Source organism: Lynx canadensis, chromosome B3, assembly GCF_007474595.2.
Source record: "Lynx canadensis isolate LIC74 chromosome B3, mLynCan4.pri.v2, whole genome shotgun sequence".
NCBI lineage: Eukaryota > Metazoa > Chordata > Mammalia > Carnivora > Felidae > Lynx > Lynx canadensis.
The window spans coordinates 31687610-31706144 of NC_044308.2; the positions used below are offsets into that span (position 1 = coordinate 31687610).

The following is an 18535-nucleotide window of genomic DNA, read 5'->3' on the forward strand; positions in this document are numbered from 1 at the left end:
GCCAGGAGGCCCTGGGGCTCCCACCCAAGCAGGGGGTGGGGGCCAGGCCCAAGCACATCTGTGAGTGGGAGGGAAGAAGCCGGATTTTTTGCTTTCCTTCTACACTGTCACCAAGGGAGACCGTTGTCTGGCCCCAGAGGCCGTCGGTGAGGTGAGCAGTGGGAAAGTACAGGGCACTGATGGGGTGGTGAGTACAGGCTTCTGAGCCATTCCCCCACCCTCCACCCATCCTCTGAAATGCCCTCTAGAGCATGTATACCTCTAGGGGTGGGGGGGTGTGCCATTGTCCCTGCCTCCAGGAAGGCTCCCCTGACCAGCCCCTCCACCAGCCCGTGCACGTGTGTGTGTGCACGGACACACAGGCTTCCCCAGGGAGGTCTGTGTGCCACACATTATCCCATCTCCATACCCTCCTCCACGTACCAGCCCTCAAGCTGCTTCCCAGTTCTCTGAGCCCACCCCCTGCACTTGCCCTGCCTGTCTGCTTGGTCTCCCACACTCCTCAAGGTGTCAGAGCATGAACAAATGTCAAAGTCTGGCCTTGACAGGGTCCAGGGCTTTGGAAGCTCAGGATGCAGACCACCTGCCTGTCCTGAGTGTCGATCCCAGGGCAGCCCCTAGGGTATCAGGGGGAAAGGGAGGACCCTAATTTGGACCTGTTCTGGCTGCAGGGGTCCTGGCTAGGCAGGACCCGGAATCCTGGAAGACCAGAAGGATGTTCCCAGAAGCCCCAAGGAAGGAGATGCTTGGGCAGAATGAAGATGGACGAAGGGCAGAACCTTTACATAGATGGACGGCAGAACAAGAGGCCTTGTAATCTTTTGTCCGGGTCCTCCACAACCCTATCACTTGCTCACCTGGGAAACTTAGAGGCAGGTGAGGAAACAGGTTCAGACTAAGATTCCTCAAGGCCAGATGCCCAGTGTGTCATGACTGGACCCCATTCTGTCCTGAGAAGGCAGCGCAGTTCCCCTCTACTTGCACTCTCCATGTCAGCCTCTGGGCCAGGAAGGCCAGCCTCCCCATCCCCCAGAAGTCTGAGGCAGCCTGACTCCCAGGCATGGACCTCCTTCCATCCCTGGAGGGCACAAAAAAAAAAAACAATGACCTGTCCCCTGCCCCGGTCTCCAGCCTTAAGCAACAGGGGTAGAATGGGAGAGTTGGCCCCTGCAGAGGTGGTCACCTGAATGGGGTGGTCAAAGGCTGGATTCTTGGGTTTGTGACCCTGCCTGGGCTGGACTGGGGAGGCAAGGTTTCCTGGAGGATGCAGGGCTTGAACAGACAGAGAGGAGAACTTTTCCAATTGGAGGATAGAGCCTGAGGTTTTGAGGAGCCGTGAACAGGTCTGGGGAGGGCATGGCTGGCTGACCCAGTGTGTTGGGACACGGGTTGGGGTAGTCAGAGACAACAGGGAGGCTTGTGGTCCTCCCTGACCTCGTGCCTTTTCCAGCCCTCTTCTCTCCACACCCATGTGCATTGTCCTCTGAGGCCAGACAGGAAGGAGGAGAAAGCCCTGCCTTCTTACCTCTGGCCTTGGCCAGGCTCCCCTGGGATTGCTGGGCAAGAAGGCTTCCTCAAAAGAGGAGCTAAGACCCCAGGCAGGAATGTCTGGTCTGAAGCTCCTTTCTCTCCCCCTCCCACCGTACCAGACAATAGCCCATCACCATCAACATCCCCCCTCCATGCGTGCCCCCCACCCAGCCCCCAGTACAGCTGGTTCTTATGGATTTTGAGCTCTTGGGAGGCTGCCACTTGAGGCATAAGAAGGGCTGTTATTCTCAGCAAAGCAATGGCTCTCATCCTGGGTTTCATTTATTAATTGGACTCTAATGAACCATCACTAATTGCTGATGGTGCTACACCACTACAGGTGGGCCTCGACTTAAGGAACAACCAACTCTGGAGCACTGGAGGCCAGCCAACTCCCCGTCCACATGGGCATGGCTGCTCCCCCCCACCCCCACCCCGTACCTTCCCACAGGGGGCGGGTGCTGCCCTGGAAATCAGAAACGAGCACTCCGGTAGAGGGAAAATTCTTTCTACAAAACAAGAATTCTGCTCCTCACTTTCCTACCCATACTTCATCTGAAATAATCCCATTGTTCTCAGGGGAGCCCCTCAGGGTCAACCACGCACCCCTCTCCATGCTCAGGGAGGCAGCAGGGCAGGGGGATTCGGTCCATACAACCCAGGGCAAAACCTCACCCCACAGAATTTTGTGATGGGTGCAAAGCCAGACTCAAGCTCCAGTCTGTTGGGCATGGTCATATCCTGCATCCTCTCCCAGGGAGGATTTCCTGGTTTTCTAGGGAAAACTTTTCTCTCCATGGAAGCAGGAGGTGGTGCATGGGCAAGTGTTATCTGCCAGCCTCTGGAGTGCCCAGCTGTGGTCTACCCTGTGGCCTTGCTTGGCGAGGGGCCCGGAGAAACATCTTAGAAAGAGGGGAGAGGGTACAGCTGGCTAGGAAATACCATGGCCCTACGGGATGAAATGATAGTCCCTTGGCAAGGTATAGGCCTGGGTGAAACAGCCCTGGGAGGTCTCTCCATGACTTGAGATCCTTCTTGATCACTCTGAACACCCCCTCTCTGAGTATCAACTTCTCATGGATGTAGCCTTAGCGCAGGAGGAATGTGGACAGACATATAGGTGAACTTCCCAACCTCAGGAGAATGACCTGAATCACTCTCATTCTTGTCTCTGGCCTAACTTGCATGGTGTATGGTCCACATTCTGAGTCTGGCATCTCAGACATAGAGCCCTGCCTCCTGCCCCCTTCCCAAGAGACCAGCCTTCCCGAGGGGCCCAAATACCCAAGTGCTGGCTGGGGTCTGGAGCCTGCTCAGTCGCCCTCTGCCTTGGGAGACTGTGGGCAAAGGACAGGTGGGTATTATCTGTTTAGTACCCCCACCACACACACACACACACACACACACACACACACACACACATGCTAGGTGAGCCCCTCAAGGGCTTGTCTTGTCACTGCTGGAGCTGTTTCCAGTTCCCACCTAGGCACAGTGGGACCCAGCAAGTGTTTACTGAATGGGGGAAGGTGTGGAAGAACCTTCCTTTCCTCTCCAGCTCTGCTAGGCCAGGCCCCTGGCCCAGACTGCTGGGAACCTGCTCTGATCCGGGGCAGCTTCTCAGTACTGCCTCAGAAGCAGCTGTTGGGCTGGGACGAGGGTTCAGATCTCAAGTTCTAAGCCCAAGTACATCCTCAAAGGGAGGGAAGCAGAGCCCAGCTGCGGGGACTGGGCTCCCCAAAGGCCCTGGGGCCCCAGGGCCGGATCCTGGGTCTGGTTTTCCTGCCACACTGACATTCTAAGGGCCCCCAGTCATAGTCACAGGCTGGCCCCAAGTCCTGCTTCTCCAACACCCCCAGGGCACCCTAGCATGTACACGGCACTTTCCACAGGCCTCAGAGCTGCCCGAAAGTCAGGCAACAGCTGACAGGGAGGGAGATACAGGACAATCAACCTCTCTCCCCACTCAGGGCCAGCAAATCTGCCCCTACCTTAGTTTGGGGGCAGCCGCCGCCTGCCCTCCCCAGGGATAAACCCCACAGCCTCCTGAGCATTTCTGGGCCAGTCATGCTGAAGGCCGGAGAGAGTGGATTAGTGTTCAGGCTCACAGGCTGTGGGTTTGAGTCTCAGCCCTACCGACTGCGTGGGCTCATCCTTTAAACATCTCTGAGCTCATGACAGTGTCCCATATCTCACAGGCCTCTGGATGGATGGTGAGCCCCAGGGGGGCAGGGGGGAAGGGGACGAGAAGGACAGTTTGGGAAGGCTGAGTCTGAGGTGGAGTATACATCGGCTGGTGGGTCCATGGGGCTGCGGGGCAGGAGAGAGGACTGGGCTGGAGCTAGACATTCCTGGACCTTCAGGACAGGGCTTGGGGGTAGCCTGGGATGAGGGAGATCTTCAGGGAGTGGGGGGGGGAATGAGAGATCCAGGGAGATGCCAAGGACTAAACAGGGAGCACCAACATTGACCGGGTATGGGGTGAAAGGATCCCACAGAGGAGTGGCCAGAGAGAAGAGGGAATCAAAGGGGGCTCGTCCTGGAAGCGAAGAAAGAGGGGGCTTCAGGAAGGGGGGGTGTGCCTCTGAGACACATATAGAGAGTGGGTCCCCACGGGGAGGCCCCTGGGAGAAGAGGACAGCTGGCCAAGTTGGAGGCTGAGTCTGAATGGGTGGAGGGATCAGGAGGAGAAGACATGACGCGAGGCCCAGAGATTCAGCTGCGCAGAGGTGTTTGGTCTGTGTGTAGAAACTGGCTAATTTCACACAACAGTGTGGATTTCTGACTTCTCATGAAAAACAGAGACAGCCCACAACCCAAGCCTACAGTCCTCCACGGCAGGAACCCGAGGGGCTGACTGGGGGCTGCTTCCCCGAAGGAGCCCTGCGCTCTTGACTTGGTCTCACACACCCGGCCGCTTTCAGCATCTGCGGAGCCGGCTCCTCAGGCCTGAAGGCACTGACTTTGCTGCCCCCGGTGCCCCTCCCTCTGATGGAAGCTCACTGCGTGTAGGGAGACAGCACAAGGGCAGGAGGAGCTGAACTGGAACCCAAGCCCCAGTTCCCTGCCCAGTAGCCTGCCTCCCTCTTTGATGGATGCCAGACCATGCAGCATCTGACCTGGAAGCCTGAGGTGGGAAGCAAGGGGCACAGAAGCCAGTCAAAGCCCCAAGGGGGGACCCCACTTCCTGGCCATCTGTGATGCCCCGGAGGCAGGGGTGGGGGAAGGAGGGGCCCTGTCAGCAGCTTTGCCCGTGCTTAGAAATAAGCAGCCGAGACAGCCTGTGTGTTATACAATGAGGACACCAGGAAAGCTCCCCACCGGCCTGCCTCGTTGCCTGAAATCTCCCCATTAAAACTTGCTTCTCTTGGTAAGCATTGGCCTCTTGGGCTGCCCTCCAGGATTCCAGTGCCTCTGCAGAAGAGCTCATGCTTTTTGGGTCTGAATAAGTGTTTCGGGCATGAGAAGGACCATAGGGGCCCTGCATGGCGGTGATAGGGGAACATCTGGAAATATCCTTATGGCTTCAGTCTGGCTTGCGGGGGGGGGGGGCGGGGGACGGTCTCAGGCAACCCTCCCCTTTTAACCACTGACACCAGCTGTGTTTACAGCTCTGGGATACAAGGCCGTTCTCACTGAACAAAAATTCTGAGGCTCTGAGCCTCAAGGGACTGACATCATTTGGAGAAGGTGTGGAGAGGTCTGGCCACACCATAGGCTGGGGACTCTGCAGGGGAGATAAGACCCGAGATTCTCAGGCCTCTCCAGGGCCTTCTCCCCCATGCTGTGCCTTTTCCCACAAGCATCCTGCTGGAAGGGAAGGAACCTTGGCCTCTACCAGAGGGAGTCACTAGTGGCCAAACAGGGACACTTATCTTTATCTGCTCCATTCTTACTGGCCAACCAGACAAGTCCCTTCACTTCCCTGGGTCTTGACCTCTTTGGCCATCACATGGGGCTAATGCAACCTGCCTGCCAGGGCTGCTGTATTAGAGCCAGGGGGCAGAAGAACCGAGCTCTGCGTGAGCTCAGCGTGGGCCACCATCAGCAAATGGGGGCTGCTTTTTTCCTGGCACTGTCCCATGCTCACTGTCACAGTGTGTATTTTTGTTATTTTTGCTGAGCCCAGCCCTCTGGCTGCTGAGACAAGCTCACGGGTCACCTATGAGTCATGCCAGGCCTCCACCCACTCTGCCCAAATCCCTGCCCTCTGGAGCCTTTGGCCAAGGCTCACAGCCAGGCGGGGGGAAGGTGTGGGCAATCCAGATCCCAGGAAGGGTCTTCAGACTGCTCACTGGATCTTCTCTGGAAGTCTGGGTTAGGACCCTGAGGCCAACACCCCTTCTAAGAGGGGCAACCACCGCATGAGGATCAAGTCAGGGAGTGAGGTTGAAAAAGCTTTTAGATTTTGGAATCCTGGATCCTGGCTTGGGTATGCACTATAGTTCTGTGACTCTGGCCACCTCACAGAAATCTGCTGAGCCCTTAGTGACCTCATCTGCAAAATGGGGATAGTATTTTACCTAGCTCAAAGGACTAAGTGATGATTAAATTATGGGAAGCACATACATACCGCACACACACGTACACACACATGGACAAACACACGCATTCCTAGCATATTTGCCAAATACATGGTAGGCACTTGGTAAATATGACCTTTAACCTTCTCCTACGAGGACCTTACACAATTGTCTTACTTTCAGTACTTTCTCCAATTAGTCACTAGGGTCAGAGCTCTGTCTGTGGCCAGGGTAGGGGCCCAGTGTGTGATTAGGGCTCAGTCTATGACCGGAGTCAGGGCTCAGCGTGTGACCAAGGTCAGTCTCAGTCTGGGACCAGGGTCAGGGCTCTCAGGCTCACCCAAGAAAACCAAAGATCCTCCAAATATGACTCACTGGCTCTGACCTGTGCTCTGCCCCGCCCACTGTGGCTCCGGCCAAGCCTTCCCCCACGTGCACAGAGGAAGCAGCCCTTCCCCTCCCGGTCCTGGCTCCAGCCCTATTCCTTAGCTCTGGGCAGCAGGCGGTCAGAGCAGCCACTGCCAACTGGCAACCCAGCCACCAATCCTTTGGCCGAGGGTTAGAACCCCACAGGATGTCTCCTGGCTGGCCCCTTCCCCAGACCCTGCCTGTGAGGGCCCCCCCCCCCCCCCCCCCCACCTGTCAGGGCCACTGCCTTCCTGGTCCCTGCTGGGCTCTGACTGGCAGGTCTCTCTGTGCCAGGCCAGGAGGCAGGTGTTGGGCACTGCTCAGGCTCAGATCGGTCAGGGGAGACCTGGGGCCCGGGCACTGGCCCAGCAGACCTGGACTTGGAATCTGTCTTGCATGTACAGCTGGGGCTCTTGTTGTCTCTTAAGAACGGACACTATTTCCCAGGCCAGAGCACGAATCAGCTTGGCAAGCCTTGAAACAGCACAGAGACCAGAATAGACATCCTGGCCACGGGAAGACTAAGACTCAGAGAGGGACAGGGACTACCCTGTCAGGGGCAGTGAGCCAGATTCTGGGGTTTCCTGATCCCATTCTCGCTTTTCTCCACTGCCCCACCGCTTTCTTCTGACAGATCTTCCATGCCCCCCGTGGGCACTGGGGGTAACCTTTACTCTGTGTCATACTTCACACCTGTCAGCATCTCCTACTGGCTCCCCATCCCTACAGCCCTCTGAGGCAGCTTCCTGGGAGAGGCATTTGAGCAATGAGAGGACAAGGAACCTTCCCAAAGTCACAGAGCAAGCTAGAAATAGGGCCGGATTCATTCAACAGTTATTGACAGCCTCCTATGCTCCGGGTGCTGTGTTAAATAGTAGGGATAGAATGGGGAGCAATACAGACCTGGTGGTCACTTGTTGAACTAGAGGGCCACTATGGGGGTAGGTTCGAGGAAGAGTAAGCCAGGAATCCCATGAAAGCACATCAAACTCGTGAGGCCGGCTGTGACACTGCAGAAGTAAAAAGTCCCAGGGAGGCGTGGAATGTAGGAAACTTTGGCCTGGTCTGGGAGGTCAGGGGGGACCTCCTGGAGGAGGTGATTTAGCTGGGATCCAAAGAGGAAAGGGGAAGGGAGAATGTTCTGGGGGAGGGATCCTGAAAGGCCTAGGGAGGGAGGAAACAGGGTCTGCTCAGAGAACTGAGAGATAGACACGTGGTACAGCTGGAGCGAAGAAAGGGAGACGGGAGTCATGCTGCTGGGGATCTGGAGGGGGCCGCAAGGACCCAACCTTGCTGGGTCTAGAATCCTCTTTACCCTGGGAGCAGTGAGAACCCTTGGGGTTTGAAGATGGGTAAGATCAGATGTGCTAAGAAGAGAAAAGTGCAGAAGCTTAAGGTGGGGCGAGCCAGCAGAGAGAAGCAGCCAGATTTCAGATACAGGAGACACATTTACAGGACTTGGGGATGGAGTGGGGGTGGGGGGGATGTTGGGGTGGGGGGAGGAATATGATTACTGGCAGCAGGATGAGGATGTTATGCAGACAGTATAGAGGAAGAGGAGCGACCAAGGGTTGAAACCTGGGACAGGCCAGCATCTGGAAAGATGAGATGCCCAGTGGACGTAATGGGGTCAAGCACAGCCGTCATTTTAGAGAAAGCTATTTCAGAGGAGTAGAGGGGTCAGACTGGAAGCAGGTCAATGGCTCAGATGGAAAGAGTTGGAACCACAAGATGAGCCACGTGGACTTCTTGGTCTGGGTCAGTCACGGCGAGAGGTGTGCTCTATTATACTAGATCGGCTTGAGGCTGGAGACTGCACAGGAGTGAAGTGACCAAGCCCCCAGCTAGGGAGTCCCCATCATTAGACCTGAGTTCTCTTCAGCTCCCCACTAATGGGCTGAATGAGTAAATGACTCCGGGGTACGCTTAGGCCTGTGCTTTAACTCCTACTCCACCATTGTCCCCGCAGGTCGGCCTGCTGGGGATGCAACAGACCCAGAGAGAGGGCGGAACTAGGCAGGGACAGGAAGCCCCAGAGGTGAGACCCCTAGGGATGGCAGAGAGCAGGAGGCTCAGCCAGGAGACCAAGCTGAGGGCACCAGAAACACAGGCATGAGAATGATGAGAAAAAGTGTTTTGAAAGACTATGGAAGATCAATATTATTAATATATATTAAATATATACCCTATATACTTTAAGCATTGCAATATTCATCGTGAGAGGAAGGAACGCTTCGGGGGACTGGCTTCTCATGCCTGTGGTCTGCTTTGTTAATGGCGTACGTGGAATCAGACATCCAGGGCACATCAGATTCTTCCCAGGGCTTCTGGCTTCTGAGGGTCTGGGTCGTCCCTTTGGGGTTCCTGCCTGGGGCTGGGGGCTCGCTGCGAAAGCCTCTTTCAGGTTCCTGACAGCTGGGCCTTCCTTCTCAGAAGCCCTCCCTTCTGCTGTCATTTGCATCTCATCAGCACCCCCGGGGCTGGTGGCGGCTCAGCCGCCAGGAGCCCTGGAACGCCCCGGAACGCGGGGCCGCAGGCTCGGCCGGGCTCTGCTCCCTGCCCCCTCCCTGGGTGGAGATGGGCGCAGCCATGCGCTCTCCCCGCCGCCCCCACACCCCTCACCCAGGCTCCGGCCGGCTGGGCTCCCGCCGCGCGTTCCCATGGCAACCGGGTGAAGGCGAGGGTCGCGGTGCCCGCCGCAGAGCAACGCGGCGCCCCGCTCCCCGCCCCGCCGCCCAGGCTGGCTTGGTGATAGGCAGGGCCTCAATCTCCCGAGATGATCGGCGATAATTGGTTTATGGAAATAGCTGAGGGGAGAAGGCGAGCTCCCTGCCAAGCCCACTCTCTGCCACCTGTCCCTCCTCACGGCGGAAATGGAGTTGGGGGAGGGGAGGGCCGAGGAGCTGGGTGGGTGGGTGGAAATGGGCCTTTTGAGACAAGCAAGTGTCCCACCTGTTGGTCTCCAGCACACCATCTACCCTCCTTTCAACTGTGTGGAGGTGCGGGGGTTGTTGTCATAGCTACTGGCTGGCTGTCTCCGTGGCTCCTTGATCCCTAAGTCGGCGCTCAGGCCCAGGCTGGGCGCATTGTGGGGGAAATGGAAGACCTGGGATGTGTCCTCTGGAGCCCCAGTTTGGGGAACAGAAGAACAGCCCATAACTGTATTTATGTGAAGTGTGTCAGATCAGAGTTGCCATTGCTGTGCAGCTCCAGAGAGGAGAGCTCAACTCTGGTGGCTGCCTGGAGGACGAGGCAGTCAAGAATAAGGCTTTGAAGGTGGGATTTCAGCAGGTGTTGGGTGAGGGCTGGGGCAGGCACTCCCCCAAAGGACATGTGGGCAAAAGCCTGAGGCAGGCACTGAACTGGAATTAGTAGAGGAGGGGAGGTGTAGAGTAGCTTGTGGGGAGGCCCTGGTGGCTCCCACTGTTTACAGAGGGGCTCAGGGATGACAAGCTTGGCGGAGGGGTTACTGTGCAGTGCTTCACAACCAAGATTGAACGGATGTCCGACCTCTGTACGGAAGGTTGGCCGGATGGACACCCTGTCACCCCCTGATGCCCTCCTGGGAGAAGTGAGGCCCACAGCATGGGCAGCAGATGGCGTGGCAGGCCTCACTCGGCCACCAGGCTGGGAGAAGCGTGCAGCCTGATTGCAGCTGGCTGACGGGGGACGTGGGGTGCATTAAAGGACCAGAACTAGGGAAGTCCCTAAGATAGAAATGACCTGAGAAGTGGGGGGGGGGGGCAAGGAGGAAGATGGCTGTGAGGACCTACCCCAGAATAGGGCGTGGGGGGATGGGGCACCCAGAGTCCCGGAGAGGCAGGCTCAGGCCTTCTTCCTTTGATCACCACCCCACTCCGAGCCCAGCCCAGCCCAGGCTTCTGTATCCAGGGGCCCTGCCTCCCTGAGGTCAAACTGTGGCCAAGCCCTGCCCAGCTGGCTGTGGGATCAAGGAGTGGCTCTTCCTTCCTTCCCCAGTCCTGGTGAACAGCTTCCCACGCAGCAGGGAAGATGTCAGGCCTCACGCGTACAGAGCCTCCAGCCCCTGTGTGATTCACACTTGGCTTTCCCCTCTGGGTATCACGGTCCCCTCCCCCAACCTTTGGTTGCTCGCATTCTGAATTTCCATCCACTGGTTTCTGCTCACAGCCCCGCACCAGCCCCTGCCCCTACTCCCGGCACCACTTACACTACCACGTATGGCCACGGCTCAGAGCCATCCTTGCAGGTGGGTAGGTTGGTGGCCCCGTGGAGAGTGACCATGATGGTCTCCTTATTAGGGGGAGACAGGTGGCTGGTGACAGATTCCACACTCTGTGAGGTGTTCAGGGGCTCCTCTGGGCTCTCAGTGACCTGTGGAGAGAGCCAGGGCTGAGTGGCCTCTTCCTGGTGGTCCCCTGCCCTTACTGCCTCCTTAGAACTCCAGTCCCTCACCGATCCCCTCCCCACCAAGTGCCTTTCCCTTTGTCATCCACCCACCCCCACCCAGTTTGGAACTATAGGGCACTTGCCTTTGACCCCATCTTCTCCCTACCTCTGTCCCACACCCCACGTCTGCCCCAGTCCGTGATCACTTCCTGCGGAGGGAGACAGGGCTTCATCTCTCAAGTCCAGTCTCACTGCTAAAACCTTTGCTTTTGTGGGTGCCCTTGCCTCTAATTCCTAAATCCCACCTGCAGCTGGCCTTCTCCCTCGGTCTCTCCTGTAACCTCAGCCCAGTCCATCTGTCACCTTAGGTCCTTCCTGTGCACAGCCCCTTACAGTTTACAAAGTTCATCCACATCCATGGAGTCACCCAAGGCATTAATGAAAAGGGACGAACGTGTCTGTCCCAGATGCTCCTCTCTCTTCTCCCCAGAGAACCCTGCAGACCAGGAAGGAGTGGCACCTGCCTGCACATGGCGCCCCCTAGGCTGGCTGCCCCAAGCGGACACACATGTGGGAGCTCACCAGCTCACCAGCTTGTGACTCAGGGCCTGAAGGACCATGGTATTCAGTGAGAGCTGCTGAGAGGAGACAGAAGCAGCAGCCGGGCAATCAGGAAAGGCTGCTGGGAAGAGGAGGACCTGAAGGGTTGGGACCTTTTATCTAGAAAGTTTGCATGAGGCACCTGGGTGGCTCAGTCGGTTGGGTGTCCGACTTTGGCTCAGGTGATGATCTCACAGTGGTGAGTTCGAGCCCCGTGTCAGGCTCTGTGCTGACAGCTCAGAGCCTGGAGCCTGCTTCAGATTCTGTGTCGCTCCCTCTCTGCCCTTCTTCTGCTTGTGTTCTCTCTCTCTCAAAAATAAACATTAAAAAAAAATAGCAAGTTCAGTCTGTCAGATCCTGACAGGGGGCAGGCCCTGGTAGGGGGATCCCCTGGCTCAGTCCTGATGAGCACTGAGCGTCAGCAGAGCTGGGTTTAAACCAGCTCTGCTCCTCAACACCATGGACCCGAAGCCCCGTCATGCTGAGAGTCAGTTTCCCCAATGGGACAATGTGGGCTTGGACCAGCCTGTTTGGAAGCTGCCCTGCTTCCTGTGTGAGGGCCCCAGTTCCCCACACACTGTCTGCTCCCACCTTGAGCCTGGGGGTTCTGGGTGCAGTGGCTCCTGGCTCTCAGAAGCCTCTGGGCAGAGGGAAAGGGAAGGGCCTGAGGACTTTGACGCCTCTTAAACGTCATTCCGTTCTGATGACAGTGGAGGGGTGAACATTACATGAGCCCTGCCTTCAAACCATGTCTAGGGGGGCCCTGGGTGGCTCAGTCCGTTAAGTGTCCAACTTCGGCTCAGGTCATGATCTCAGGGTTCATGAGTTCGAGCCCCACATCTGGCTCTGCGCTGACAGCTCAGAGCCTGCTTAGGATCCTTGCCTCCCTCTCTCTCTGCCCCTCCTCCACTCGCGTGCACTCTCTCTCTCAAAAATAAACATTAAAAAAAAAAACAAGGGGCGCCTGGGTGGCGCAGTCGGTTAAGCGTCCGACTTCAGCCAGGTCACGATCTCGCGGTCCGTGAGTTCGAGCCCCGCGTCGGGCTCTGGGCTGATGGCTCGGAGCCTGGAGCCTGTTTCCGATTCTGTGTCTCCCTCTCTCTCTGCCCCTCCCCCGTTCATGCTCTGTCTCTCTCTGTCCCAAAAATAAATAAAACGTTGAAAAAAAAATTAAAAAAACAAAAACAAAAACAAAAAAACAACTCATGAAACCATGTCCAGAATCTGACCCCTTCTGCATGCCTGACTGTTTCCTTTCTGGCACTCCCTCCACCCTGCCCATCTCACAGAGCAGCCAGAGTGATCCTTTGCAGATTTCAATCAGACCAGATCTGTCACTGCTCAAAACAGTGGCTCCCTGTTTCCTTCAGAGCTTCGCTGGCCCGTCAGGACCTACACACTCTGGCCCAGGGAACCGACCTCGCCTCATGCCCCTGGGCGTCTTGCCCACTGGCTCCAGCCCCGCTGGCCTCTGGGTGGTTTCTTGCACATCCCAAGCTGGCTCCCACCTTCAAGACTTTGTCTGGGTGGGTCCCTCTTCCCCTGTATGTCCATCCCTGTGGCTTGTTCCCTCACTTCCTACAGACCTGATGTTAACACAAAGGCCTTCTTGGTACAATCTGTGGTCCTTGACTAACAAGATGACTAATTAGGAGGTGAGAAACCCCCAGCCCCAGAAGTGCCAGCTCTACACAGAGACCCCTCCTTCTGCCTGAGGAAGGCCCCCTCCGCAGGACCCAGGGGGCGCCTATCACCATCTGCAGAGGTGTTGAGAGTTATCCTTCCCCCTCTCCCCCTCTCCCCTGCCAGGCCATGATGGGAGGAGGGGAGGGAGGTCAATGTGCAGAAAGAACCCCTACCAGAAGGAAGGGGACGGGGAGGGGGGAAACAGGCTCAGTGTCACCTCTCCCCTCATAGGTCAGAGATACTGCCTTCCCAATGTCCCACCCTCACTGTGTGCCCCCCGTAACCCACTCCACTCTCCATCAGGCTCAGTCTTCCGGTTTAGTGCCAGGGGAGCAAGACCAGCGACCTGGAGTGCCCAGAAATGTAGGTTTCAGTCCAGGTCTGCCCTAGCTCCCAGTGGGGTCTTACTTTTCCCACCTGGTCAGTGGGGATATCTGGAATGGTTTTGTAATCTTCCCTGTGGAAGGCCTAAGGTTCTGCAGTGAGGTCAGGAGAGGTGACTAACGTGTCTCTCCATCACCCTGATGCCCAGGAGAAGCCCAAGATGGTGGCCCCCTCCCCCTTGTTTCTGTGGGGGTACAGGGCCTGTCCCCAGCCTCCTATGGCCCCCAGAAGTGAGGACCCAGCATCACGGTAACCCCACAGCCCAACCAGTGATTCTGCAGACCAGGCCCGTGAGTTGTGTCCTCTCTCTGTCCCCTACTGCCTCTATGCCTCCCCTTGTGGGACAGCCTTCTGGGAAATACAGCTTCCAGGAGGCTGGACAAAAACTGCTCGTGCTTCACTTCTGGGCATGAGGCCAGCTGCCAGGCTGGCGCCTCCTGGTGAGGGCCGCAGGCATGTGCCGCTGGGCAGGCTGGGCCCAGGGCCAGGGAGGCCTGGAGCGGGGACTGGGGGCCAACCTCTCAGCCTTCCCCTTCCTTCCTTCCTACCTCTGGAAGGACAATCTGCAGGCTTCCCTCGGAGCTGTGCCTGCATCAGGACCAAAGTCCCCCCTCACCCGGATTCAGGTTCCCCAGCTGTATCTTAAGGGCTTTGAGTTAAAAAATGGCCCTTCATGTTCCTTCTAGTTTCAGCATCTAAACTCGCTTGGGAGTTACAATGGCCACTGGAGGGCCCTCTCCTAGGTGGGGAATCAGGCTCAGGGAGACCAAAGCCCTTGGGTCTGGGCCCTCGGCTTTGCTAGCGGGCAGAGTGGGAAGTGGGATGGGGTCTGTGTCTCCACCTTGTGAGGTCTCTGCTCTGCCCTGTTGGTGTTTTCTGGACATGCCGAGCTTTCTCTGGGCCACAACGTATACGCCCTCGGGCTCATGACCCAAGTAGCCAGTACTTGTTAGTAAGTACTAGCCATGGGAGTTGTGGCGTTTGGACAAGGAAAGACTCTTTCGAAGATGCCGCAAAAATCAGAAATCATAAAGAAAAGACTGATCGCTCGGATTACATTAACAATCCACACCAACTTCTATGATAGCCTCCAATTCACCACAGTCCAGAGAAAAAACAAATAGGAGAAAGTATCTGCAATATATATAAAGGGATGAATATCCCCAATACACAGAGATCTGGAAGCATCACCACAATAAAAAAGACATGAATAGAAGCTTCACAAAAGAGGAAATAGGAATATGTAATACTATATGTACACAATATGAACATTCTTATAGGAGATTCTACCAAGTCATTAAAAATGTTCCACAAAATTATGAATTAAACAAAACAAATCCGGGGCACCTGGGTGGCTCAGTTGGTTAAGCGTCTCGCTTTGGTTTCAGTTCAGGTCATGATCTCATGGTTCGTGAGTTCAAATCCCAAGTCGGGCTCTGCGCTGACAGTGCGGAGCCTGCTCGGGATTCTCTCTCCCTCTCTCACTGCCCCTCCCCCGCTTGCACACACTCTCTCTCTCACACACTCTCTTTTTAAATAAGCATTAAAAAAAATAAATCAAACAAATCCATTTCCTTCTCAGGGCTCCTACGAATGCTCCTTGGATCCCCAAACCCAGCTTGGGTGGGCGGGTGGGAATGAGCTTCAGGACCAGCTGGCAGCTTAAGGCCTCTAGGTCAGGCCAGCCTGGTGCCTGGTCCTGAGTGTGTGACATTCAAGAAAGTAGCTTAAAGGGTAGAGTCAAGGGGAGGAGCCAGCTGTGGGTAGAGAACACCAGGAACCCCAGACACCAAAGTCAAGGGTAATAAAGTAGAAACCACAGTGGGGCACCTGTAGCTATTTGGTTTGAGTCTAACAGCAAGAGAGGGTGTTCCCAACTTAGCAAGTACCTGGTGCCTTTGGTCTTAGCTCATTCTGCCACCCCAGTCGGTACTTGGCACAGTCGAGGACATAGGCTCAGCCTTGCCAGTTAGCAGGAGACAAGGGTGGCCTCATATTGAACTGTCTGCATTTCACCACTCAGAGATTTTAGTCCCCTCCCGGCAAGGTCTTGCTGTTCTGTCACAGATATTTATTAAGCACCTACTATGTGTCAGGCACTGTTCTGAATTCTGGGGATACGGCAGTGATCAAAAACAACAAGAAGCCCTTCTTTCTAGGAGTTGGAGCATCTGCGGCCTGGGGCAGGGGTCTGGGCCAGGGCTGGAAGGGTGGAGGATGGTGAAGCATTGGCAGTCCCAGGGCAGCAGTGTGGGAATCTCCCAGTAGATCCTGGAGGGGGATGGTTGAGCCATCTCAGTAGGGTCTCTGTGCCTTTGTGACAACACAGCAAAAACTCCTTTCCAGGCTATGCGGGGTCAGGGGTACTATACCCATTCAAGCCACATTTTTCTCTGGGTCATGGGGATACAAGACAGAAACAACCAGGTAAGGGTACCAGGAGCTGATAACACCTGCAAGCACACCGAATTCAGATCCCACGTGGCCCCAGAGTACAGCATGCCTAACTTGGAAGAACACCGAGAGACCACCTCACTCTCCACTCTTTCACTCTGTGAAAACTGGGACCCGGATAAGGGAAGCTTTTGTCATGATTTAGGAGCAAATAAAACAAGGGACTTTGAAGGAGAGATGAGCTCATACAGATGAATGACCCCTGCCCCTAGCCCTCACCTTTTTCTTTTTCCGTCCCATCCTCTTGGGGGCAGGAGTGTTTGGCCTTGTTTAACAATCTTGGGGACCAGTACCTGATATTGGTGGCTGACCAGGCACTGGCCCTGCCCAGCTGGCCTGGGCACCGTGGAGTCTTGGGGCTTGGTAAACAGTATAGAGCGTCAGTGTTGTCTCGGGTTGGGGGGGCATACGCTGGCTCTGGGAGCTAGATGGGGGGGAAACAGTGGGGGGTTGGAGATGGCGAGGTGGGGGGCAGCCTGGAACTTTCTCAGAAGTGAGACATTCTTGGAGTGGAGGTGTCCTCAGGGCTCTGGGCTGTGACCAGCTGGGTAGGGGTCAGCAACGGAAACAATCGGCTCTTTGTACCCCCAGGAAGGTAAAGACAGGGGTGGGTGGCCCTTTCTCTGCCAAGACCTGGAAAAGCTGTGAGCTTGTCCACCCAGCTGGGTCACCTGGGCAACACTGTGTGACGTCATAGGGCAGAGCAGAAGCCACATGGGTATAATCCAGGTATAGTGGGGGGGGGGGAGCAGAAGCCCTTCTCCCTATTTTTGGAGGTGGGTCCTGCCTGCTCTCTGGAATCCAGTCCTCACCCTCTCTGCTTTTGAGACCCCAAACAGTCTATCAACCCGATTCACCAATGGCTCTGTATGTCCAGCCCCACTGCGGAGACCCAGATGCTACCCGCAGGAAGTTGCAACTTGGTTGGTAAAAACAGTTATTTCTGTTAATGAATGTACAGCCATCCTGCCTCTTTGGGTGCCTGTAGTCTTTCGTTTGTTTAATAATAATAAACATGGGGCGCCTGGGTGGCTCAGTCGGTTGAGCGTCCGACTTCGGCTCAGGTCATGATCTCGCGTTTCATGAGTTCGAGCCCCGCATCGGGCTCTGTGCTGACAGCTCAGAGCCTGGAGCCTGTTTCAGATTCTGTGTCTCCCTCTCTCTCTGCCCCTCCCCTGCTTGTGCTCTCTCTCTGTCTCTCAAAAAATGAATAAATGTTAAAAAAATTTTTTTTAATAAAAAAATAAAAAATAATAATAAACACAAAGTTCAAGAAAATGGTTCCTTCTTGGCGGCTGGGCCGGAAGATGACAGAGAGAATGGGGAATAAGTAGATATGTTATTGTAACGTCTCTTCGATTGGGCGTTCAGCTAATGGGTGTTCATTATATTGTTGAAAATAAACTATAAATAGCTAACGACGGCCGACAAATCCAATTCTGAGCTCCACAAGAAATTATTACAAAGGTAACAATTCTTTTTATTGAGCACTTACCCTGTGCCAGACGCAGTTCGAAGTCCTTTTCCGGGCAGTGAGATGGCAGAATGAGGAGTGACTGGCCCTTGGCCTAGGGTGAGGTCTGCTCCCCGGGGAGGCGAGATGGGAACCGGGCCCCGAAACATGGTCAGAACCCTGGTCCGGCAAAGGTGAGATCTGGGGTACTGGGTGGGGTTGAGAGGTGTCTGGAAAACTCCTGCGGCCTGCCTCTTTCTTCTGCCAGCTGTTTTAGAGCCCATATTGAGGGTTCTTCCCATTTTCCTGGGTCTGGGGACCAAAGCAGGCCCATCCTGGCAACAAGAGGCAGGAGCTTATGGCTTTCTGGAGGCCTCCTCCTTACCCCTCCACCCCTAGTCTAGAGAGAGGCAGGAAGGATGCAGCTGTCCCCAATTTAGAGACAAAAACTGAGGCCTCACCTACAATCAGAATTGGAAAGACCAGCCAAGGTCACACAGATGGCCGGAGATGGAAGCTGGGAGTCCCACAGCCAGTTTTCTCCCTCTCAGGTCTGCTGAAGGTGGGGCCCCTGCCTCCTGGGCCCATCTCATCCCCACCAGGCAGGCGCATGGGTGGAAAGGGTCTCAGGGATGGTTCCCCAGCCACCTTACTGTGCCTCCTCCTTCCTGTTAGTCTCCGAGGCTGCAGCAGCAGATAGGGGAGGGGGGACCAGTGCTGCCTCAGTGCCTACGTGAGCCATTCACTGCCCAGTTCAGCATTCTGCAGCAGGGCTTGAGAGAGGCCAGCAGGACACTTTGGGAGCAAAGTTTAAGGAAACCAGTGAGCACTGGTTCTCAGGGCTTGAGAGTGTTCCTGCCATCACATCTCCTCAAATTTTTACCCCAGTCCCTTCCCTGCTTCACTGTGGCCCCTCACCCCCCTGCATGTGGGCTCTGGGCTCTCACCCAGCTGCCCTACCAGACATCTGAGCTTTGTACCCCTGGAGCCCTAGCCTTTGGCCTTCCTGCCTGGGAAGAAGATAAATGCACCGGTTCCAGGCGGTCTGGCTCCGGAGTGCTAGCGAGCCCTGCACACTCAGCAGCCACCAGAAGGGCCTTCCTACCACCTCATTTGTGGGCTGGCCGGCTCC

The 18535-nt window shown here is 55.9% G+C and overlaps 1 protein-coding gene across 1 annotated transcript in view; it reads right to left on the reverse strand.

Annotated features, from left to right (window-relative positions):
• LOC116737744 (coiled-coil domain-containing protein 33-like) overlaps positions 1–18535 on the reverse strand; it is a 73368-nt gene that overhangs the window by 39434 nt on the left and 15399 nt on the right. Inside the window, exons 3-4 of the mRNA XM_032593503.1 lie at positions 11417–11464; positions 10648–10811 (exon numbers count right to left, since the gene is read on the reverse strand). Coding sequence (XP_032449394.1) covers positions 10648–10811; positions 11417–11464 — 212 coding nt within the window. The remainder of the gene's footprint in view (positions 1–10647; positions 10812–11416; positions 11465–18535) is intronic.